Source organism: Solea senegalensis, linkage group LG11, assembly GCF_019176455.1.
Source record: "Solea senegalensis isolate Sse05_10M linkage group LG11, IFAPA_SoseM_1, whole genome shotgun sequence".
Lineage (NCBI taxonomy): Eukaryota > Metazoa > Chordata > Actinopteri > Pleuronectiformes > Soleidae > Solea > Solea senegalensis.
The window spans coordinates 25,892,006-25,914,939 of record NC_058031.1 but is presented as its reverse complement, the minus strand read 5'-3'; the positions used below and the strand labels follow the sequence as shown (position 1 = coordinate 25,914,939).

Below are 22,934 nucleotides of genomic sequence, written 5' to 3'. Positions count from 1 at the left end.
ACCCACAGATGGGTCATGGGATATTTTTTTGGGTACCCCAAACAAATTGCAGAATTGTGTATGTTTTAGAAAACATGCACTCAACCCTTTCAGTGAGAGTTTTTGAGGCCGACTCAAGAACACAACATGCACTTGATTTTCATAATGTGCACTTGTCAATTTAATCTGGATTATGTTTAAGTTTGTAATTGTTGAGTGTTTCGTATCTTGACCAGGACTCCCTTGAAAAAGAGATTCTTAATCTCAATGGGATTTTCCTGGTTAAATAAAATTTTTATTTAATTTACCAAACATCTCTGTTGACCAATTTAAAATAACATCAGGAGTTAGAGATATATCAGTACATTGTGTTAGTTTGCCATCTTTAAAGAGTTGGTTTGGGAAACCCTTTCATCAGTGATGGCATGACAACCTGACTGACGATGACTGAACTTGGATTGACGAAGAGTCATCACAGCAGAATTGATACAGATCTGAAGAGTTTAATGAGGTTTGTTGTTGTTGAGTGAGGCGCCTTGGTTTGCCAATTATTTTTGTAGTGATTATTTTCTTGATTCATCGAGGACTCACTTGGTCGGTAAAATGTCAAACAAAATCAGTTCCGTTTGAATGAATTCTTTGTTATATGGAGCAAAGAAACCAGAAAATGTTCACATTTAAGAAGCTGAAAAATCTGACAACTTGTTTTGATTACTAAAAAAATCGAAATAAACATATAAATAAATAAATAGATAAATAAATAATAAATCATTGGTGGTAAGGTTTGGCTCAGGTTAAACTCTCTGTAAAACATGAACAAATACAGCAAATGGAAACCATTTATTTTTACCAGTGATATGTTATTTAGTTTTTCAGCTTGTACGTTTGTTTTCACTCTGGTCCAAACACCGCGGCACTGGCAGAGCTTCATGTTTCCATGACGACTGACCGGGAAAGGACGCGCGTGACATCATTTTTACATGACTCCAGATTGTTATAATGAGTCTCTGAAGTAACTTTAAAAACAGAGGCGTATACGCAGGACACAGGTACGCTGGTTAGCTGTAGCGCTGCTCTTTTCGTTTAATAAACGGGCCGCTCCAGTTTGACTGTAGGCGCGGAGCTAGCGCAGCTAACAACCCTAACGGAGCTAACTGGTAAATACTGCCAAACCGCCGACATGATGAGCTAACGTTAGCTCCTTGTCTACAGGTGTCGGGTGATCAGTTCTTCTTCAAACCTCTAAAACAGCACAGCAACTGTTTCAAGTGAAGAAGAACCGTGTTAGAGCTAACGGAGCTCTAATAAATTACGTGCTATCGGATCGGTGCATGGACTCCAGTACACTAAATTGTTGTATTTCTGCTCCTGGTCCCTCTCTCCTCTGTCCCCTATTTTTATTTCACCCCAACCTGTCGAGGCAGATGCTGGTTCTGTCAGAGATTTTTTTGTGTTTGCTGATTGTGTGAATTGTTGTGTTTCTCTGCTCTCCATGATGTTGTCTATGTACAGAGTCTTGAGATAAAGTATGTTATGAATGTTACGATTTCGCGCTATACAAATACAATAGTGTTGATTAGAGCCGTCACTTTTTTTTTTTACCCGAAATGAATTTATTTGTTCAAACATGGAGGTGAAAGTACAAAACGAGGATCTTCCACTCATATTACGTGTACAAATACTTTCATGTCACAAAACATAAGAGGAAAATACGAGTATAAATGAGTCAAAAGCTTCAAAATGACACAGAGTTACTGCGTGAAATGAATGTTCTCTGTGTGTCTAAGTTGGGAGGGAGCTGATACCAAACACGCTATTTCTGTCTCTGCCTGACGCACACAAACAGACGTTTACAACGAGTCCACTCGCTCCCTCTGATTAGTCTGAAAGAAACCAACGCGGGGAGTCACACACACACACACACACACCTGTTGCCAAGCAACAGCAATGCTGGCTTCATCAGTGGACTGTGAAATGTGGGGGGGGAAGTCAGGGGGACGGACAGGAAATCAGCTAGGGGGCGACTCGTGAGGAGAGGGGGGGAGGACATCTGAAAGACACACACACACACACACAGGTTCACACAGCTGTCCTTTTAAGGACATACCACTAACCACTATATCACTAACCCTAAACTTCACCAGTTCCTCCGAAACCAGGTTCTACTGGTCCTGACAAGGTCAGTGTTCATGATGATGATTACATATTTAAAAACAAACTAAAACAAATCTTCTGATTTTTCTTAAATGTGAATATTTTGTGGTGTCTTTGCTTCGTTGGACGAATAAATCATTAAAAGTTTGACGCCGGTGAAGCGGACTGTTGGACACGGACAAACAGACGTCCCCTACATTTATAGATACTGTTTCTCAAAATTGAAAACTAAAGCTTTTGTGACGTTTCCTTCTTGTAGCCCAGACTGACAGATTGAATCAAATCAGACTCAAATGTATTTCTAGAGCACATTTAAAAACAGCCGAGGTTAAAACAAAGAGAATGAAATAACGACACAGAGCGTTAAACACCATTGTGATTATAATTAATATCAAGTTAGAGGAACAGCATTTAGAACACATATCAAGAGTAACAGTATATATATACATATACTGTATATACTATATATACATATATATATATATATACTGTATATGAGTTCTGTGTTCAAATGTTCTTCACTTTTCAAGTTTCTTCAATATGTTATCACGTGCTGGCACGTACCAAAATCCCTCACCACAGATTATTGCAGATTATTACTTTCTCCTTGAATGCAAACATGGACATGGACTGAGCTTCAAACCTTTAACTACTTGCTTTTAGCTTTTATATTCTGTGGTGAGTTTTATATCTGAAATAGTTTTGACTCTGTAACTATTTATACTATTTGTGCTGCTGCTTATTAGAAGGAGAGATCTTGTATCTCAACGGTATCTTCCCAGCTAAATAAAGGATAAATAAATAATAATAATAAACAAGTTCTAGTCAGTGCTGGATTCTCTGAATGTAATATAATTATTAATATGAGCATTTGTTTTTGGTGTGTTTGTCTCAGCTCATGTGTAAACTGTTTATTCTGGAAAGTGAGTCACAATCTGGGCAAAATAAGTGACTCCCCTGCAACCGCGTGTGTGTGTGTGTCCAGGTATTACTAATGTTGTGGGGACCTAAACCTGTTTACACAGTCACATTATGGGGACTTGTCTTCCTTGTGTGGACAAAAAGCAAGTCCCCATAACGTAAATTACTACATTTTAAGGTGAAGGTATGTTTTAAGGTTAGGCTGAGATTGAGTGTGTGTGTGTGTGTTGTCGTCCTACAGTATGTCAGTGAATCTGTCAGTTGGCACAGATTACCCGGCCTCTGACAGCAGGTGCTCATGAATCATTCACGGTTCATCTTCGATAATCGCTATAAACGCCACGACAAAAAAAAAAACACAACAAAAAGAGGAAGTGATGTCATGTATGTGTGGAACAAAACATGTAGAAGGAGAGAACTCACATTATGATGTGCTTTTGTCTGCACACACACAGAGAAGGCACCTGAAGTCCAAAATGTTGTTGCATTAACATTTAATCTGAATGTTTCCTCAGGTTTGTAATAATCAAATACATATTTTGTATTCCCAATCAATATACGCTGCTAAGAGTTGTTGGACTTGAATGTGGAAAATAAAAGGACTTTGGCCTCATCAGTGAAACTCTGCAGCTGCTGATCCTTACACTGAGTCACTGAAGTGATGATTCATCTGTGTTTTCATGGTCACAGAGCAGATTATTCCACACACAAACAGGATAATCCGCAGGCTTGAGAGCATTGGTGTGAACACATTATTCCTGACAGCTTGTGTGTGAGTGTGTGTGTGTGCGTGTGTGTGTGTGTGTAAACGCCGCTGCAGTGTGTGTCCAGCAAACATCACGTCAGTCTGGTCAGGATCTGTAACATCTGCTGTGTCTGCAAAGAATAGAATAGAACTTTCATGCTTTTCCTTGAGTCATCATGTTGCCTTTGAGGCAGTTTTATCATTTCTTCATGCAGCTGGTTTATTATGTAAGAACATAAAGGGACTTGTGTTCTTCTGAGGACTTTGATGGTTGGCTCTGAACTGCTGGAAGAGTGTGACGATACTGAACGATGAGAGAAGACTTGTGACGAGTAAGTGCACACTGAGAGCGTTAGAGTGTGGAAGGCAGCATTACACCAATTAATATACAGCTTTCCATGATATGATTAGAAGAAGAACTGCAGATTATAATCCAGGAGGATTAAAGAACAAGGAAAGAATGAGGATGGCAAAGAAGGACAACGTTCATCTGTGTTTAAGAACTTCCAACTGTGGTTGTGGTCTTGCGATCAAGAACTTTGATATGGGCAGAATTACCCTGTTAGGTGTGTCTGCCAGAAATTATTAGAAGAAGAAGAAGAAGAAGAAGAAGAAGGGAACCTCACAATAGGATATCGAGACACATGGTCCATGATAACGATAATATCACGTTACAACGATTCTGTGACAATCAATGTATCGCGAGACATCACAATATGTGTCTAACTGAAGGACACAAAAATGCTAACGTGAAAAGTTAAAAGTGCAGGATTTCTCTGTTTATTCATAACGTAGAGAACAAAGGTCAAAGGTCATAGAGTGTATGTATTGGACGTGGATGGAGCATGTCTTAACGTAGCTTTCTCCACCATTATCCTGCTGTAAACTCTTCTCTTCTTCGGTCAGGTCACTTCCACTCAAGTTACACTCATTTATTTGAGCAGCGCCACCGTGAGGAGACATGAAGTTGTGACGCCCGGCGAGTGAAAGTGGCAGAGACTGTTTACTTTAGAGTGTCTTCATTTGTCCAACGGCGTATTTGATTATCGCGTTGCACGAGGAACGATGACAGTATATCAACAGATCAATAACTTTGACCCACCCCTCAATGAAACCTACAACTTTTAGGTTAAAATTCAATATTAAATATGTAACCATAAATAGCGTATATAGTCATATAATGGGTTACAGTTCATGTCCTGTACTGTTATATAACTCCATAGTTGGTACAGAGGAGCCTCAGAAGCGAATGGTGAAAATGTTCATTCATACGTTGGACGCGGCGAGCGTGCAGCGAGTCACACTCATCACTGCACGTCAAGCCTCCATCCAGTGGTTTTTGCCTTAATCTGTAAACATTGATGATTTCACGTTAACTCGGTCGAAAAGTGAGAGGTCGAAAGTAAACATTGATGTGAAAAATATGACTTGTCCTGCCCTGCCTCTCACGCCCCCCTGACACCTCACCGCGCCCCCCAGAGGGGCCCGCCCCACTATTTGAGAAGTACTGTCTTAACCCAAGTTGGACAGTATCTCAATTCTGATACTGTGAAATCCTCTCTACATTTTGCCTGAATACACAATATATTACTTTCATTAAAAAACATGACACCATACGGACTCAGAGGGGGTGTCAAAGTAAATATTAATAAAAACAAAGGCAGCAATGAGGCAACAGATACTGTCAGTTTGGTTTATTTTTAGGACCCATCGACATATACCGTTACCCTGAGGATGTTTATTTTTAAATCTACATGCCCTCCCTATAGAGACCAGGGGTTTATGGGTGGATGATTTATGTATAAGTTCACAGAAAGAAAGAAGAACAGTATAAGAGCAGTCCAGGGTGGAATGTTCTGCAAATCATGAGGGTGTGAGGTTGTATTTTTATGAAAAACTTGTATTGACAGATAGTCAATAGAAAGTTTTTAATCATTCAAATCAGTGATAAAACTTAAACATAAGTAACTAAATGAATATCTTGTAAAAGAATAGACATGCTGTAGATCAAATATTGATTTAAAAATGACATGGAACTTTTCTGCCCCATCATCTGTGTTATGACAGACTTTATTCTGTTTATTCTGCAGCCACAGCAGTTTCACAGGAATTGAGCTGTAGATGCGGCACCATGCAGAGATCAGTGCAGTGGCTCATCGAGAGTTTTGCTCCAAATCCTGGAACTTTGACAGAGACGGTGACCGTACGACACTGACAGTGACATGTGCAACCGCTGAAGTAAGTTTTCCAGCAAATAATTCAGTGTATACATGAACTGAAACTCCTTCATCTATACTTTTCACTTTGAAAAAGACTCTTTTATTCAGCTCTGTCAAAAAAAACGTATTTTGGTTATGTGGAGAAAACTTTCAGTGACATCCTAAATATACTGAGAGAATCAGAGAGATGTACAAAAAAACCCCGGCAGCCTCTGTGTTCAGCACTTTCCCCGTGTTTGGAATAAAAACACTCATCATATTCACTCTCGCTGTCTCTATTACCTTGAAAGGTCAAATAGATTCTCCTCAGTATCAGGTCACAGTCAACACTGAGCAGCTAGAAATGTAAACACAGGAAAGAGCAAAGAAGAGGATTTCAGTGAGTGTATACGTCACTTTTATTCTCCCTCTATCCATCTATAAATACTGCACGACTTATTTACATTAAACCTACAATGAGAGGGCAAAAAAACACAGAGAGAGACAGACAGCTAGCTTGATAGGCGAGGTAGTTGCCTGCTAGCTAACTAGATAATGACATAGATACTAGCTAGTTAACTAGATAGCAAGATAAATTCCTGCAAGCTAATGAGATAATGAGATAGATGCTAGCTAGCTAACTAACTAGATAGTGAAATAAATGCCGGCCAGCTAACTAGATAGTAATATAGATGCCTGCTAGCTAACTAGATAGCAAGATAGATGTCTGCTAGTTAACTAGATAGCGAGATAGATGTCTGCTAGTTAACTAGATAGCGAGATAGATGTCTGCTAGTTAACTGGATAGCGAGATAGATGTCTGCTAGTTAACTGGATAGCGAGATGCCGGCCAGCTAACTAGATATCAAGGTGAAATCTTTTTTTAAGCTAATCCACAAAAAGTTTAAATAGTTTTAGTTTAGTTTACTAAGGGAAAAAAGTTACTTGGTGTCTCATACTAGCTAAGGATAAGACGAACATACATTTTAAAAAAAAATGTGTTTAATGCTGTTATAATTTGTGATTTTTATGGAAACCTAGTTGTCGTCAGCTGTGTTTTTATTTGCGACCCAATGCTATTATTTTCACATAATTTGCCTGTTAGACCAAAACTGTTTTAAACTGCAAGTAATGACTTTTGTGAGTACAATTTATGGTACAGATATACAAAGTGGGTGGAGCTAAACCTATAAAGGTAGTCATATTAAAAGGAACCCTGGCTATGAAGACTTGTAGTTCTTAAAAGATAAATGTTAGTATCAGTTATAACAATTTTTAGTTTTTTTTTGTTATAACTAAAAATAGTTTAACTCGTAGGTCGCCAATGTTGTTGACGTCGCAATGCACTCTGGGTAGTGTCGTTACAAGGTTGCACTGGCGGGCTTCGGGACCCTGTTGTGACTGTTTAGCAACATAAACATGTCATTTGTTCAGCCATTTCAACTTGAACCCGAGCGAAACAGTAATGAGGAGGACAGCACTGACAATGTTTCACACAACGAGCATCAAAATGAAGCGCGACAAAGACGGGATGAGGCGAGAGTGGGACAAAACCGGTGGTGTATGTGCGGCAACTGCGTCTCCATGGTAACAACTCTGTGCACATCAGCTGGCCACTGCTGCATCTGACGTGTCTGAATCTGTCTGAGTGGCAGCATTGATCATATTTGGAGAACACTGTAACGTTACACTTACGTATTGCTTAACTAACTGGATATCCCCCACAGGGTGCTCAACTTTTTTTCAGTGGGAGCACCCACGGGATCGGCGCCTATGACTGTAAGCACGTCAACAAACACTAGCATCAACAGCTATTCTACCAAGTGCAACCACCATACGTCATCGCCCCCAGAGTGCATTGCGTGCGGAAAACATGGCGTCCTACGTATGTCAAAATACCTACTAAATATTATAGATTTTTAAATCAATGGCAATATTTTACGTGTTTCTGACAACATATTTAATACAAGAGAACAAGTGTGGCTTATTAGGGCCTACAAGTCTTCATAGCCAGGGTTCCTTTTAAAGATAAAAATGTAAAATAGTTTAATGATATTACTTCACAAGTCAGTAATTCCTAGTTTTTAAATATGTATGATAAACAAATATCTGAACAGTATGTGATAGTGCCACTATTGTTCATGGCCAACATATACACACAACATAAACATGTATAAGTGTGTATCAGAGGCGACTGTATGATGACTGACCATGTTTGACATTCATCTAAAGCAGTAATCAAAGCACTCATGTGTGTAAATGTCACGGTAGACAAGCACATGAGCACACAATCCCTACTTACTGTCTTACTGTACAGCCCAGTGACCATTTATATAAACACAATCTTGTGGGACTGCCCAAGTACAATATTTACTGAATCTAAGCCCAGATTGAGCACCGGCTTCATGGCTTGTGTAAGCACGCATCAATCTCAGCGACACTCAGCTTTAATCAGTCGAGGACAGCTTCCACTCCAGAGACGCGTCAGCTTCACAGTCACTGAAAACCCTGCCGGGGGGGCGGGGGTTCTCCCAAAATGAACAGCTAATTAGATCAACTTCAATATTCCATTGAAAGCATTTTCTTACAAATAGTCGACCATCTATACAAATATTTCAAAGCAGATGTATACACAACGGTCCCCCTTAAGCCTATAGATTCATTTTTGTGTGTTTTTTGTATTTATTTGTTTGGTTTTCATGGTGCAGTAATTGAATTCAACAGTGTCACTCTGGTGAATTCAGAAGCCGAGAGCGGGGATCTTTCCCCAGCACAGCGTTCAAGTAAAACCTGTCAAAGAAATGTTCTCGTATTTGGATGAATTTCATGTGGCATGTAGATTATACACCTGGGATAACACACTCCAACAATCTGCCAGTCATCCATGGAAAGCAGGCACTTCAGGCAGTCAAATCCGTCTTTCAGTTGCAAACACATAGATAACGAGAAACCTTTCCCTCTCATTCTTCTCTACAACATTCTTCTCCCTCACAGAAGAGCAGACAAAGGCACATTCTCATTTCAGGTCATTTTATCAAGCTATTTTCAGACACTAGAGGATAAATGTCAGCAAAATAGTGTCTGGACATTTTCCTGAGTTTGTCATTCACATATGGAGAACACAGCTGGAGATGTTTCTGTGTCAGACACAACTGTTGGAGTGGAGTGGACTTACTCACAGTACAAGGGTGGTCATTTCTAATAGCACCAGAAAGGACTAGACTACAATGTAAACACTATTTCATTTATGAAATTTGACAATTGACATCATCATTTCCAACGTTTGGGAAGCATTGATCAACAGTTTCAAAATTGTGGTATTTTACAGAGCAACAAGTACTCGAATATATGAAAAGAATCGTGAGTTGTCCTCATATCATGGTGTGCTGTATATGTAACAGAACAGAGAACAATCATTTCATTACAGTATTTGTGAAGACGACTGAGATCCGAGAACAATACGTTGCAAAGTGCACGATATTAACTTATAGCATGAATGAAAGATAAATAAAGCTGCATCATATCAAGTAAACGTCTACGTATATTTCTGCTCTTTCCTCGCAGCTTCCAGTAGTTACCGGCTTACCAGCGCTGGGTCTGTTGATTTTGTGTTTATCTGTGGAAGTACTTACATCAACGTCACAGCAAAAAGTACATAATTCAGAATTAAAAGATGTTTTACGTCTCAGCATTTCTGTCACATAAGCCACAGTCGGTTCATGTTTTTAACCAATGACAGATCGGACATAATGTGATCAATACCTCTTTTAGCCAATTCCTTGTTAGACCATAGATCTTAGGGCATTGGAAGTTATGCTGCGTTCCAATGCAACTCAAAAGAAGACAACTGATCGTACAGAGACAGGGTATTTAAATCCTGACGCATGATGATAATGGTGTCATGTCATCATTTTAACCTCTAACACTCACACATATCACATAACAGACAACCCATTCATGTCCAGCACATGAACACGTTTATCAATACAAACTAGCTATATATCGTTAGCATGTGAAGAAGCTCAGCTAAACACAGAAAATCATCTCCAACTAAAACTCGACATGGTTCCAAAACCAAGCAACCAAATCAGCAGATATATATATCTATATATAGATATATATATATCTATATATATATATAGATATATATATATACATAGTTCAGCTGTATAATTTACTTTCTGCAACCAAATGTCACTGTAGCCTAAAGCTAGGCTAACACCTTGGCAGGAAACACAGAGACACAAAGCAAAGCAAGGACCCGTGAGTGTGATTCATACTCCGTCATGCAACATTTGATTTTATCATTCAAATATCTTCAGCTTGTTTGTCTCCATAACTGTTTTATTTCTCCTCATTTTGATTAAAAAAAAAGAATTGTACTTTCTTACCTTTCTCCACCGTGGTGACGCCCATCGATGGTTGACCCAGGCTGGCTCTCGTCTCCCACTTGCCCTCGTCAGGATGATACATCTCCACAGACGCCAGCGGGGTCTGCTGCTGATTCATGCCCCCGAGCACCATCACCTGACCCCCCAGCTCCACGGCCGAGGCCCCAGCCCTTGCCGTGGGCAGCGGTGGCAACTGGCTCCAGGTCTGGCTCTCCACGTCCAGGACCTCCACACTGTCCAGGGGCATGCCGGTCTCACTGCAGCCCCCCAGCACGTACAGCAGGCCTTCGTGGTACACAGGGGTGCAGTAGACACGGCGCTGCGACATAGGGGGGAACTGCTCCCAGTACAAGGACTTGACAGGACTCACCGCCATCTCCTGCACGGGCATGTCTCCAGGACTGAGAGGGGACGCACCATTACACACCAGGCAGGGAGGGTGTGTGTGGGGGGGGGAGGCCAAGGACTGAGAGAGAAAGGGCCAAACACGCTTGTTTCTGTTTGAGTGACCACCTGACTCTTGTGTCCTCAGAGACACAGAGACGACGTGAAAGTAAGAGGGAGGGAGGAATAAATGAGGATGAGGAGAGGACAGATGTTAGAAGGTGAGAGGACGGAGAGTGTCTTACACACTCCTCACCCAGATGCCACAACTCTCTCTCGATTCAAATGTTTAATTCATAAAGAGCTTGGTGTTTCCGAGCGGCAGTGAAGCCATCTGCTTTTCAATCCCCTCCATTATTCCTCTCTCTGGTCACTTCCTCTTCCTCACTGCTTCCTGTCGACAGGTGATGTTGGTGAGAGTTTTGTCGTGAGTATATTCCAGGAGGTAAGAAAAGAGGACGTCTCAAAGTTTATCCAAAAAGAAAACCCTGAACGTCAAAGTGCGGAGACAGCCTGGGATTAAAGACCACGGGAGAGAGTTACCGAGCACTGACATTCACCAGCCATCTGAGAATTCAAAGAGTCTTTTGTACCTTCAAACAGGAGGCAGTTACTCAGGACTACCACTCCTCTTCAGGTGCTGCATTTGCACCTCGGTGATAAAGTCTACTGTGGAAAAATTCCTATAATATAATAATAAATGAACCAAATTCCTGAAAGGTCTGCTGCAGTGTAATGACTGTCAAGACTGCCTGGAAATTCTTTCCCCCCTTAATTAAAGAAGAACTTTAAATCCCGTGAGTGCTGTTGAATGGCTCGCTGTCAGGCACAGCGTCTTCTGAACTCTGTGACGTCCTGAAGTTTTGCAGAAGATGAGGCTCCCTCGGTGAGGCCTGGAAAAAGAAGAAGAGACAACACAGGATAAGACCTTGCAGCACAATTAGAAGGGCAATCGAAAAAGAAAGTGGAACTTTGCAAGTCTGGTGGTTTTTTGGCTTCTTCTCCCCGTAAAGTTTTGGGGTATCCCTACGACACCACAGTAAACGCCCCCTCCCTTCCCCTCTCCTGGCCATGTGCATTTGTTGTCAACGGAGCTGGCGAAGACAAGTCGTGGAGCTGTGTCCATGCCGGTCTCATCCAGCCCGAGGTTTACTCCTGTGTGGCCCCTCACTCACTCACTCACTCAATCAGACAGTCGTTTCCTTTCTGCTTTCTCTGCATGATGGCTGTGTTTGTGTAGTGTGCGTATAGGGCTGAAAAACATATCACAACATAACTACTTCATATCGAACACTTATGACTTCTCGACTGACTGGAAACATGTCCTTGGCTCTGTGATAAGTCACTGCCTCAGTGATGTCTTTGTAACGAGTAGATGTTTTATCATACGACACTGTTGTATCTGTGTATCTCCACATGGAGCAGCAGATGATGTTGATTGATTGATTATAAGTAACACGCTCTTGGTGAGTGCAGTTGTCTGGAGTAGTTTGTCGGCGACGTTGACGTGACTGTGGTCGGACTTTAAGAAACCAAAAAGCTGATTTCAGCCCCTCATTCTCGCCTCTGCTCACTCGATGTTCACATGCTGTTGTTGTGAGTGATGACGCTGGGAAACATGACTGGTCAGTGATTGGCTGCCACTCCAGAGGCTCTGACCACTCTACAGGCTACAAGCATGGTAACAACTTGGTTACAAGGGAGGGGCTGAGTTTGCTCATGCAACCAAACCTGCTTCATCTACTTTACTAGCGCTTTTGTTGCGTTTCTTGCAAGCCACCATTTCAATGACTGAAAGTAGCCTATAGCACCCGCCAGCTGCAAAGCGGGCATGGAGGCATGGATAATTGATGTGAAGCCCTCGAGATTCAGCCATGTCAGATTTGAAACCCACAAATTCACAAATGTCAGCTGCAAACACAAACCTAATAGACAATAATACCAGCTGTCGGTCACACTGGTGTCCACTGGTGTCCACTGGTGCTTCATTGTCTATTTTCCTCAAAATAAGACTATCATTTAGAAAATAGGCATCATGAGCAAAGAACCTAGTAATTGAGGCCATGAACTCCTCAGGGAAAATGTTTTAAAGCAGAGATTGTGTGAGCTGTTTGTGAACATTCAGAAAGTTAAGGAACAAAACATTTGTCCTAAACATCCTTTGAGTCTTTTGTCCCTGCGGTGGAAACCCACAACGTTCCTATTTAAGTTTTTTTACTTCCTGGAGAAAGTACCCGCAGCAGAAACTTAGATGAAATGAAGTGAAATATTGCTGTGGTATCTCTGTGGACTCGGCCAGTGTTCAGGACAGTGATACGGTCTGCTGCTGATACAAAAGTGCAATGTTCAGTTCAGTAAAAAAACACTTGGTCCAGACAAGAACAACTTATGAGGGTCGACTAAGTTCAGGAGTAACTTTTGGATCCACTGAGCTTGGTTTAGCTGGCGTCAGTTACTCCACATAAATGTGAAAACGCTCCAAACATGTCAAAAATACCTCATTTACTTTTTTTTTACTCATAAGTTTTTCTGTGTGTGTGTGTGTGTGTGTGTGTGTCACTCACAGCTGAGGTAGAGGAGGGAACTGAGTCAGAACACATGAACCTGTCTCCACATACAACAGCACGACATTCTCATTATTAAAAAACACTGCGTTCAAAATGTGTGTGTGTGTGTGTGTGTGAGTGTGTGAGTGAGAAAGAGCTAGAGAAAGGGAGCAGGAAGTGAGAACACTGTGACCTGACAACTGACAGGGAAATGACATACAGCAGGTGGGAAAAGCCAAGTAACACAGTATGTTTTTCCTCTCTAATTCTCCACCATTGTCTTCATTTTCCACACAGTCTCTTTCTCACACACTCACACACATATATATATATATATATATATATATATTCATAATTAATAATGTCCTCTTCCTGGTCCCTTATTAGTGGCCTGAGCCCTGTGGACACACTGACCTTTTCACGAGTGAGTGGAAAAGAGAAATGAGGACAACGGCACAGCAGTGAGTGTAACTCCTGCACACGCGCCATATGTATAAATGTACTGAGAGTGTGTGTTTGTGAACAATGTGAATGTGTCGACAGCAGGAAACGTAACTGACCGCTGCTGCTGTCACAACAGTGTGTCCTGCAACAACTGTAAGACGTTTATTTTGCTCGTTCAAGTGTTTTAAGAGTGGTTGGCAAAAGAGCTAAGAGGGAGAAGAGTCAAGTAGAGTAAGAGCTGAAGAGAGAAGAGCTAAAAGGAAGAACTAAGAAGAAATGAAGAACTACCAGGAGCCAAGCTGAACAGGAGTGAAGAAGAGGAAGGCCTATGAAAAATAAGAAGAGCTGAGAAGAGCTTAGGAGAGACTAAAGAAGAAGAAGAGCTATAAAGAACCGAGAGGAGCTGAGAAGAAGAACTTAAAAGAGGAGAAATAACAATAAGAAGAGCAAAGGAGAGCTTAGGTGAGAAGAAGAAGACCTGAGAAGAGCTGAGAAGAAGAACTCCGAAGAGCCAAGATGAACAGGGTTGAAAAAGAAGAGGAAGAGCTAACAAAAAGAGCAAAGAAGAAGAGCTAAAGAGAGAAGAATTAAGAAGAGCTCAGGAGAGATTAACTAAAATTAAGAAGAACAGGAGCCAAGATGAACTGGTATGAAAAAAGAAGAGCTAAGAAAAAGAGCAAAGAAGAAGAGCTCAGGAGAGAAGAAATAAGAAGAAGAGCTCAGAATAAGTGAGAACAGCTGAGAAGAAGAACTCAGAGGAGTGACAGGAGTGAAGGGGAAGCACTAAGAAGAATAAGAAGACCTGAGAAGAACTCAGGAGCGAAAAAGAGATAAGAAGAAAAATTAAGACAAGCTGAAAAGAAGAAGAGCCGATGAGAGAAGAGCTAGGAGGAATAACTCAGAAGAGCTGATGAAGAATTATTAGGAAAAGAAGAACTAAGACGAATTAAGAAGAGCTGAGGAGAAGAAGGGCTTAGAAGAATGGAGAAAAGCCAAGAAGAGCTAGGGTGAAGAACTGAGAAGAGCTGAGTAGAGCCAAGATAGGATGAGCAAATGAGCCACTAATGCTGCTGTAAAAGACCAACAATTGTTCTTTTTCTTCTTTTATTTGTCACAGCTGTGAGACTTTAGGGAGGAACAAATATGAGGCAACAACCATGTTCTTAAGAGCTTTTATGAGAAAAATATACATGGAATTGATTTGAAACAGGCTGGACTGAAAAAAATCTAATAATGTGCAATTTTTCTGACAGAATTTCTATTCAAATATGATTTGTGATAATTTTGTGAGGTCATTTTCAGTTTAATATTCACTTGATGCTATCACCATTACTGTATACTCCAGAGCAACGACGATAATCTAAAATATGATGTGAATTTCCATTAGCAGGGAAAGTCGGTCAAATGTGCTGCACATCATGTCGATTTACCATTTTCTAATGTTTCAAACTGTAATAGCAGCATTTATAAACGGCTTCTTTCATGTTACCACAGCGACAGGCTAAAAGTGTTCTCCCTCTGCTCGGCTGCTCATTACAGATTCCGACCGTCGCCTGTGAACGGTGCCGTGGCTGAACGTGCGTGGCAGACGTGACGATAACGTCTCCCGGGGAGTTCCGTCCCCACGAGCGGAACACACTGACAGACCGCAGACGTGAGCCAACAACACAAAAACAGCTTAAATGTAGCGGAATCGTGGAGTTGTCGAGTTAGTGCCGTGCAGCGCCCGAGGGGATTCTGGAAGTCCAGCTCCCACTTACCCAATGTGAAACTTTTCAAATCCAACTCAGTGTAAGAGTTTCACAAAATGACCAACTTAGTGCATGATTGACTCTCCTGCAGTGGTGTCATTTAACACAGTCATGGCTTCAGCACTTCTGAAACTGAAACCCTCTCCTGAATATGGATTCATGTATTAAAGGGAGAGTGCAGGTATTCAGGAGGCAGAGATCGCCCAGTTTCCCTATGAGCTCTGGTGTGAGGAGTGTTATAGCGGTGAGATAAAGTGAGTAAATGTATTCCTATAAAACATTTAAGCTCTCATGGATTGTGTTACACACTATGTTTTAAAGTAACACAAATTAGGATTTGCTCTCTGGTTCCCCCACAGCTGGTTAACGATGAGGCAGTGGGGAACCTTCAGGGCCTTCTATGCCTTCAGAGAAGGCCCAACCTCAATTCTGGACCAAAAAATATGAGTGGTCTAACTGCAGACCACAGACACTACACGCCGAGAGAGGTTGAGAGAGCGATGTTGTGGCTAGCTTGATAGCATCGCCTTTGTCACAGAAAAACTACAAGTAATAAAAAATGGAAGTCCAACTCCAGAACTGGAATAAAAAAAAAAGATTATGAAAGTGGAAAGGCATTTCAAGACTGAAAATTCTTATTAGTTGGAGACCGGAAGCTGCACAGTAGTTTTCACTGTGCAGCTTCCGGCTGCACTTTGACTTCCCCAGGCTCAAGATTGAACTGACAGTCATGTACAGACTTTGGCAAACTTTGAGGCACGGAGCCCATTCGACCTGCTGCACTTTCTGACACTTAATGAGCTGACTGAGAGCATGCCCTGAGAGACTGAGAGTATCCCCTCCCCACCTCCCCCGTGGAGCGGTCTTACTCGGCTCTGAAGCCAGAAACAGTACTGGACAGGATCGCCTGGGAGCTTTGGTACTGATGTCCACAGAGAAAGGACTTGTTTTGGAGCTCAAGTCAAAGGACAAACTTTACGGCGCTGCCATCGCCCAATTCACAAGGAAACACCGACGAATGGATTTTGTTTTCATGTAAGGTAGGCCTATGTTGTAAGCCCCCTCAAGGGCGTCACTTTGTTTATAAAAGTGCCAGGGGCAATAACCACAGCTTAACAGTGGTTTGAAAAGTGCTGGGTACTTCATCCGTTTGACGTTTCATTACAATATGCACTGTATTACAGTGCATATTGAGTGGCTCTGACACTTCTATTAGGGAAAAGGAAAAATAACATATACACATACAAAAAACTCAGAATGTGCGGAAGGATCCCGTCGCAGGTCCTCTCCACAGCCGCTGGTGGACTGTGCAACACGCTTCATTGTATCTTAAAAAATAGTCCTAGTTTTACCAGCTTGTGCATTTGAAATTATATTGTAGTTTGAGGACGCTCAAGAATTTATTTGTCAATGTGTGTATGATTTGTTGTGCGCCATGATTTCAGAGCGCTGTCCACGATGATGAAATGAGCCTCGGTGTCAGCAGTGTCACAGGGTGAACTCATTTTATATTTCCAGATTTTGTTTGCACTGAGTATGTTTATTTAATTTCAACTATGTAGCCATAATGGTCTCCAGTTTTATGAAGTTAATGTTAATGTATCTTGTTGCGGGGAATGTTATTGATTATGGTCTATTTGTTTTCCTTGTCATCGTTAATTAAAGAATTGCAGTTGTTTAACACGTTCAATTCGTCGTACTGTTGCTTTTTTTCCCACGATGATTTATTTTCTCGGCAATGACGGCTGCGGTGAAGGCCCAGCTGTAGTGCTCACGGTTCGTCACTGCGATGAGGTAACGTTCATTTGTTGACGAGCCAAAAATACCAATAAACTCTGAAGCAGGACTGCCGTAAACAGTTCTACCGCGACTCTGCACGGCTCTACTCAGTTTGTTTTTGCTTTTCCATCAGTGATAATCAACACAAAAAACTTACAATATTAAAGGACAGAACTTTCAGCACTTTCAGAAGAAAAGGTGACGTGTATAAAACTCCTCTTTCATTCAGTACCTCATACAAACATCCTTCGAGTAACCTGAACTATCCCTTTAATATTAAAATGATGCCTACAGCGGCATTACGAACCTAATCAATACTGGGAAAACTGTGAATAACAAAGACGTACAGAATCAATATCACCATACTGTGGCATACAGGATAAACAGTAAGGTACAATCAAAGACAGTCAGACATTCAGCAAAACTTAAAGCTGAGAAACTGACAAATCACGTGGTAGTTCAGGCAGCAGGGGGCGCTGCTCTTTGTTCTTATGCTAAATAGCTGCAGATACATGTTTCTTTCATAGAGAAGTCTCTATTCCACCACTGACAATAAGTCTTAAAGAGTCTAAAAGAGAGTTGGACATGAAACATTTTACCGTTTGTGGACATGGGGACATTATCACCTCTGCAGCTACCGAGCTAGCATGAATTACAATGGAATTACAAGACAGCACAAAACTGAATTAGTTTAGAGGCCATCGATAAATTCACCGAGAATAAAAACGTGCACATTACTCTTATCATGGAATACAGTATATATATATGTATGTGTGCATGTATATATATGGAGAGGGAGAGAGAGAGAGGTGGTTTAAATGTAAGGGAGGGAGGATGCAATCAAAATTCCTCAAGGGTCTATCCTGGAAATATAATCATCAGCCGGAGGACGTCTCCCATGAGACGGCAACATGCAGGCAACTCTCTGGAGGACACTTTCACTTTATGCCTTCATAGTCATTAAGTGTGAAAAGTGTGCTGCTGCTGCTGCTGCTGCTGATGCTGTTGCTGATGCTGCTGCTGCTGCTGATGCTGCTGCTGCTGCAGGACAAGCAGAACAGCTGATTTATGAAGGCACGAGTTAGAGCCGAGCGATGTACGACTCAGCCAACACGAGCCGCTTACGAACACGTCAATACTGGCTCTGATACATTTCTGGTTAAAAATTTAACGTGGGGGAAAAACAGGTTGGTTTTCCGTCTCCTGCTGGATAAACAGAAAGACTTAAAGCAGAACAGGATTGTTACCCTCATTTACCAGCTTCAGGGTCATTGTGATGGTTAAATGTCTTGTTGCTACTGCCTGTTAGTGGAAAACCAGGTCGGGGCCGGTGACCCGGAGTCCTCAGAATCAGGAGGTTTGGAGAAGTCTTGGGTCTTGTGAGAAACACTAATTGCTTCATGGCAACACACACACGCATACTAGGTACCAGCTTTGAGATGAATAGAATAGAATAGCCTTTATTGTCATTGTATTACATACAACGGAATTAGAGTGCATAAGAACATTTAAGACAATTTACAACAATAAAAAAAGAAAGTAAAAAAAGACAATTCAAGGCAGTGATAGTGTTATTTTAGATAATACAAAATGTTTAGGTTGGTCCAACCGAGGGTCTTTGGCGCTGCAATCGAGTTCTTCTGTCCAGGGTGTGACCCCGCCCGCCTTTCATCCTCTCTGGGATTAGCTCCACCCCCCACACACACGACCCCCATGTGGACGATAAAGCCGTAGAGAATGAATGATGTGGTGATTGTGATGAGGAGAATTGGAGGTGACAGACGCCGCGGGGGAAAAAACTGAGATTATTCCGGCGATGACTGAAGACTAATTACAAAATGCTTCTCATCAAAATGCAAGCAAACACTTCTCCCAGTGGTTTGATTAGCGTCTTTACTCTGTCCTCAATTTGTATTTTCTCCTCAGACTAAAAGGTGTCAAGGTGAATCTAATTATTGCAGAGTGAAGGACGTGAATTTCAAAGTGGATTCAGAAGACTTGAGAGACAAATGCAGCGCAGACACAATTCTCAAACCATTTATTCTCCATTTTCATCAGTTTTACGTCCGTCCTACCGTCTCTACCCTACATGTCTTTGTGTGTCCAAAGAACCAAACAGATCCAGGCGGCCTCAGTATCTTGATGGTCATGAGAGGGTTAATGGAGAATATTACTTGCTGGTGTTGCAGATTGCTGACGAGTGGCATTTTCAATATTTAAATACACTTTTTGACAACTTGCTTTGCCCTATAGCCCCTTGAATTAAACATGCCGTGTCCCCACAGTGCACCGGTGAGTGAAGCAGTTACTGGAATAAGTCAACAAGCTCTAGCAGCCCGTCATCATAAGCTCTCCCGTGAACATGCACAATGACGAGGAAATGAACGCAAAGTAAAAATACGATGTATTATTATTATTATTATTAAAGATGAAATGGCTCCATCATTGAGTATAAATGAGCCTTCAGATGAGTCATGACTGGCGGTTTCTTTCCCCCGACAGACGCTGAGGACAATCAGATGAACCCTGAGGGTCATGAGACGAGAGAATCTTTCCTCTCACAGATTCAGAGTTCACTGGCTGCAGCTCTTGAAAACGTTGACTCAGTACACACTTTTTCTAACAGCCATTATGGCTCAGATCAGTGGATTGCTGCAGTGAACGCATGAAGAACTCAGTCACCCACACTTGCTCAGTTTGGCCAGGTGGTGGTTATAAAAGTAACGGTCAATTAATTCCAATTCTTGGTAGCCCATATTAAACATTTTGCCAATTATCCGTTTCTTGCACTAAAGCTCATTTGAATTGGAGGACAGTTTATGTACCTTTTTTATTTTTTTATTTAAAATGAATGTAATTGATAAACATTAAAGGCATTTAAACAAAATTCTGTGTTAGAGTTTGTAAAGATTTGCTATCGGCCTCATTAACTAGGATCGATCAATATCGACATCAACCCTGAAAGACCAATATCCGTCTCCCCCTAATGTTCCGCACTTCCAGGACCTCGAGTGCCGTAAAGGCTGGAAAAAGTACAAATCTATGACAATAGGTCCAGGTCCAGATTTGATGGCATCTGGGTTTCCGATCCAGACGAGGATCTGCCTGTCAGTGTGTTACAGTGAATGTGGCCGACAACTTTGATTCCAACCTTTTCTATAAAACTTTTGAGTTCAATATCTGTCTCCCTCCTCCTGACAAAATTGAGTCATAGAGCGGAATGGAATCGATGCTCACAGGCTGCAGGACTTTTAATCACAGAGCTGTTTGGACGAGAGTGAAAAACAACACCGCTTCATCTCCCGCTGATCTTTGTACTATAGTTACATAATCAGACCCTGTCTGAGAGTTATGACAATGGCTGGATTCTTAAAGCTGCTGCAGAGGCGTGAAGTTTTGAATATCCAGACCCTGAGAGAAAAACCTCCCATGGGTTTAGAGAAACAATGTGTTTTCTGCTAATGAAGGAACTCATTTGCATGATAAAGTCAGTAAAGACAAACATACGGCCTCACACTTAAGATACTTTGAGACCGCAATACACTCACCTGCCACTGCTGTCGCTAAATGAAACAGTAGGTGGCACCGTAACACACAAGTGCACTGACAGTGACTATTTAGGGCGGTTTTAGAGAACTTTCAAGAACCTTGAACAAACATTTTCATATTCACAAACTTTCAAGGACTTCAAGGACCCTTGGAAACTGTATATCCAAATATGTTTGAAGGAATAACTTGTCACATGATACGTTCATGCAATACTTTTAGTCGGACTAAGACAATAATCCAGTTTTCTTAATGTCACTTAAAATATGTTAGTCTGAGTCAGAGTTTTCAGCGGTTTGGACCGGCCCGACAAACCCGACCAGACCCGAACAAATGTGCAAATGAGGCGGGTCGGGCCTCGGGCTTCTTGTAGGTTGTAAATGATATGTTGTTTATTGTGAATCATCGCTGATCACGTGTGGTGAAGAGTAAATCTGGGGAGGGGCGGAGCTCTTAGTGTTAGTGTCATTTTTGGAGCCTTTCTATGAAGCTGAGCGTGACCTGGAAGGGGACAAATGTCCCACCCTGCATCTTGTGCTGCTAAAATGTCCTCCCCAGTCTCTGAACCAGAAGTAGAAGAAGACGACGTAGAAACTGCAGAACCGTTGAAAACAACACGATGGCGTCAGCGAGAGCGAAAGCAACAGAGAAGACACACTTTTGGGCTTTTCACGAAAAAAACACACAGAACCCGTTTGTTTTTCTGTGACGTAAAGGAACAGGAAACTGATTCAACGCGCACTTACAGCTCATAGAAAGATACAGCGCCACCTGGAGGTGGAGTCACACATTCACAGCAAATAAATCGTTTTCTCCTCCGCATGTACACTTGTATTCAAGTCGTCCCGTTGCTTGTGTAAAACTGTATGTAAATGTAAAAGTACTGAGCATATAGATAGATGCAGGAAATCTGTCTCGACGGTTTCTCACAACAGCTGATGTCAGCGTGTGAGCAGCAGATGGATTTAACTCACACGTGGAAATGAAGCAGACGTGCAGCAATGAATAACAGAATCCATGAGAAACATTAGTGATTATTTCCTCTGGGACTGCACTGAAACACATTTGTGTCGAGCTGTTAACACTCTCTGAAGTATTAAATGGGATCTCAGCGTTGTACAGTGAATCATCATCAGCAGCAGCAGCAGCAGCAGCAGCAGCAGCAGCAACATTCATACTATGGTCAGAGACACCAACACAGACAGGAAATGGTCTTGCTGACACAATACTGGGACAGATTTAACACATGCCTTTACTGGGGCAGGGCGTTATATTGATTATGGGTGGTTCAAAATACCGATTTGGTGATATATCACAGAATGGTTGTATCGTGATATTGTTGGTATCATGGACGATGTATCGTGTATCGCGAGGTACTCTGTGATTCACACCAGTAATATCCATATTTGATCCATCTCGTGACATGAGCTAAGGTATCTGTGTTTTAAAGGCCGTTGTTTTGATAATCATCATATTCATGAATACATTTTTTAAACAAAATTTTATAATATTATATATCAACTATATCATAATAATTTAGTTTACAGCCTAATTATTTGTGTTATAGAAGACTTTGACAATATTTATGGGCAATTTCATTGTTTCTAACACACGTGTATATATTTCATTTTACATTTAGAGAAAATCCTGAACAGAAAACTATTAAAGTACTATTTTCTAACAAATATAATGTGTGAAGAGGAGAAACTTTGAATTGCCCTTTGGGAGAAGATTTAAGTATTTCAGCAATTGGATTAAACACAGGTGTGGGTGGATGGATTAAAGCAGAGATCAGAGCTGTGAAAAAAACATTATTTTCATGCATTTTAAGAGACGGACACACACACATCCACTGTCACACACTGAATTTTTTGTTTTTTTTAATTTTCATCCTTTTTAAATGCTCGCAAAACCTGTCAATGCTAAATTTTTCCAACAGACAAAATGGTAGATTTAGCATAAACTAAACAAAGTTTATTTGTAAAAACACTGAACAAACATGGAACACACAACCAACTGAAATACAATTAATGAAAGACATTAACCCTTAAGAGTTCATTTAAAAAACATACTAATTTGACCCTAGTGGCAGAAAA

At 41.3% G+C, this 22,934-nt stretch overlaps 1 protein-coding gene and 1 long non-coding RNA gene across 3 annotated transcripts in view; one reads left to right on the top strand and one right to left on the bottom strand.

Annotated features, from left to right (window-relative positions):
- The window catches only part of LOC122777295 (kelch domain-containing protein 8B-like), a 104,688-nt gene extending 93,049 nt beyond the window's left edge, over positions 1-11,639 (bottom strand). Inside the window, exon 1 of the mRNA XM_044038446.1 lies at positions 10,389-11,639. Within this exon, the coding sequence (XP_043894381.1) occupies positions 10,389-10,779 (391 nt within the window). The 5' untranslated portion in view covers positions 10,780-11,639. The remainder of the gene's footprint in view (positions 1-10,388) is intronic.
- LOC122777336 lies at positions 2,046-16,775 on the top strand. 2 transcript variants are annotated; one of them, XR_006361312.1, is made up of 4 exons: positions 2,046-2,158; positions 5,890-6,037; positions 13,706-13,779; positions 15,302-16,775. It is a non-coding gene; the product is annotated as an uncharacterized LOC122777336 (long non-coding RNA). The 2 variants fall into 2 exon arrangements; XR_006361313.1 differs by lacking the exon at positions 13,706-13,779.
- The last annotated feature ends 6,159 nt before the right edge of the window (positions 16,776-22,934 follow it).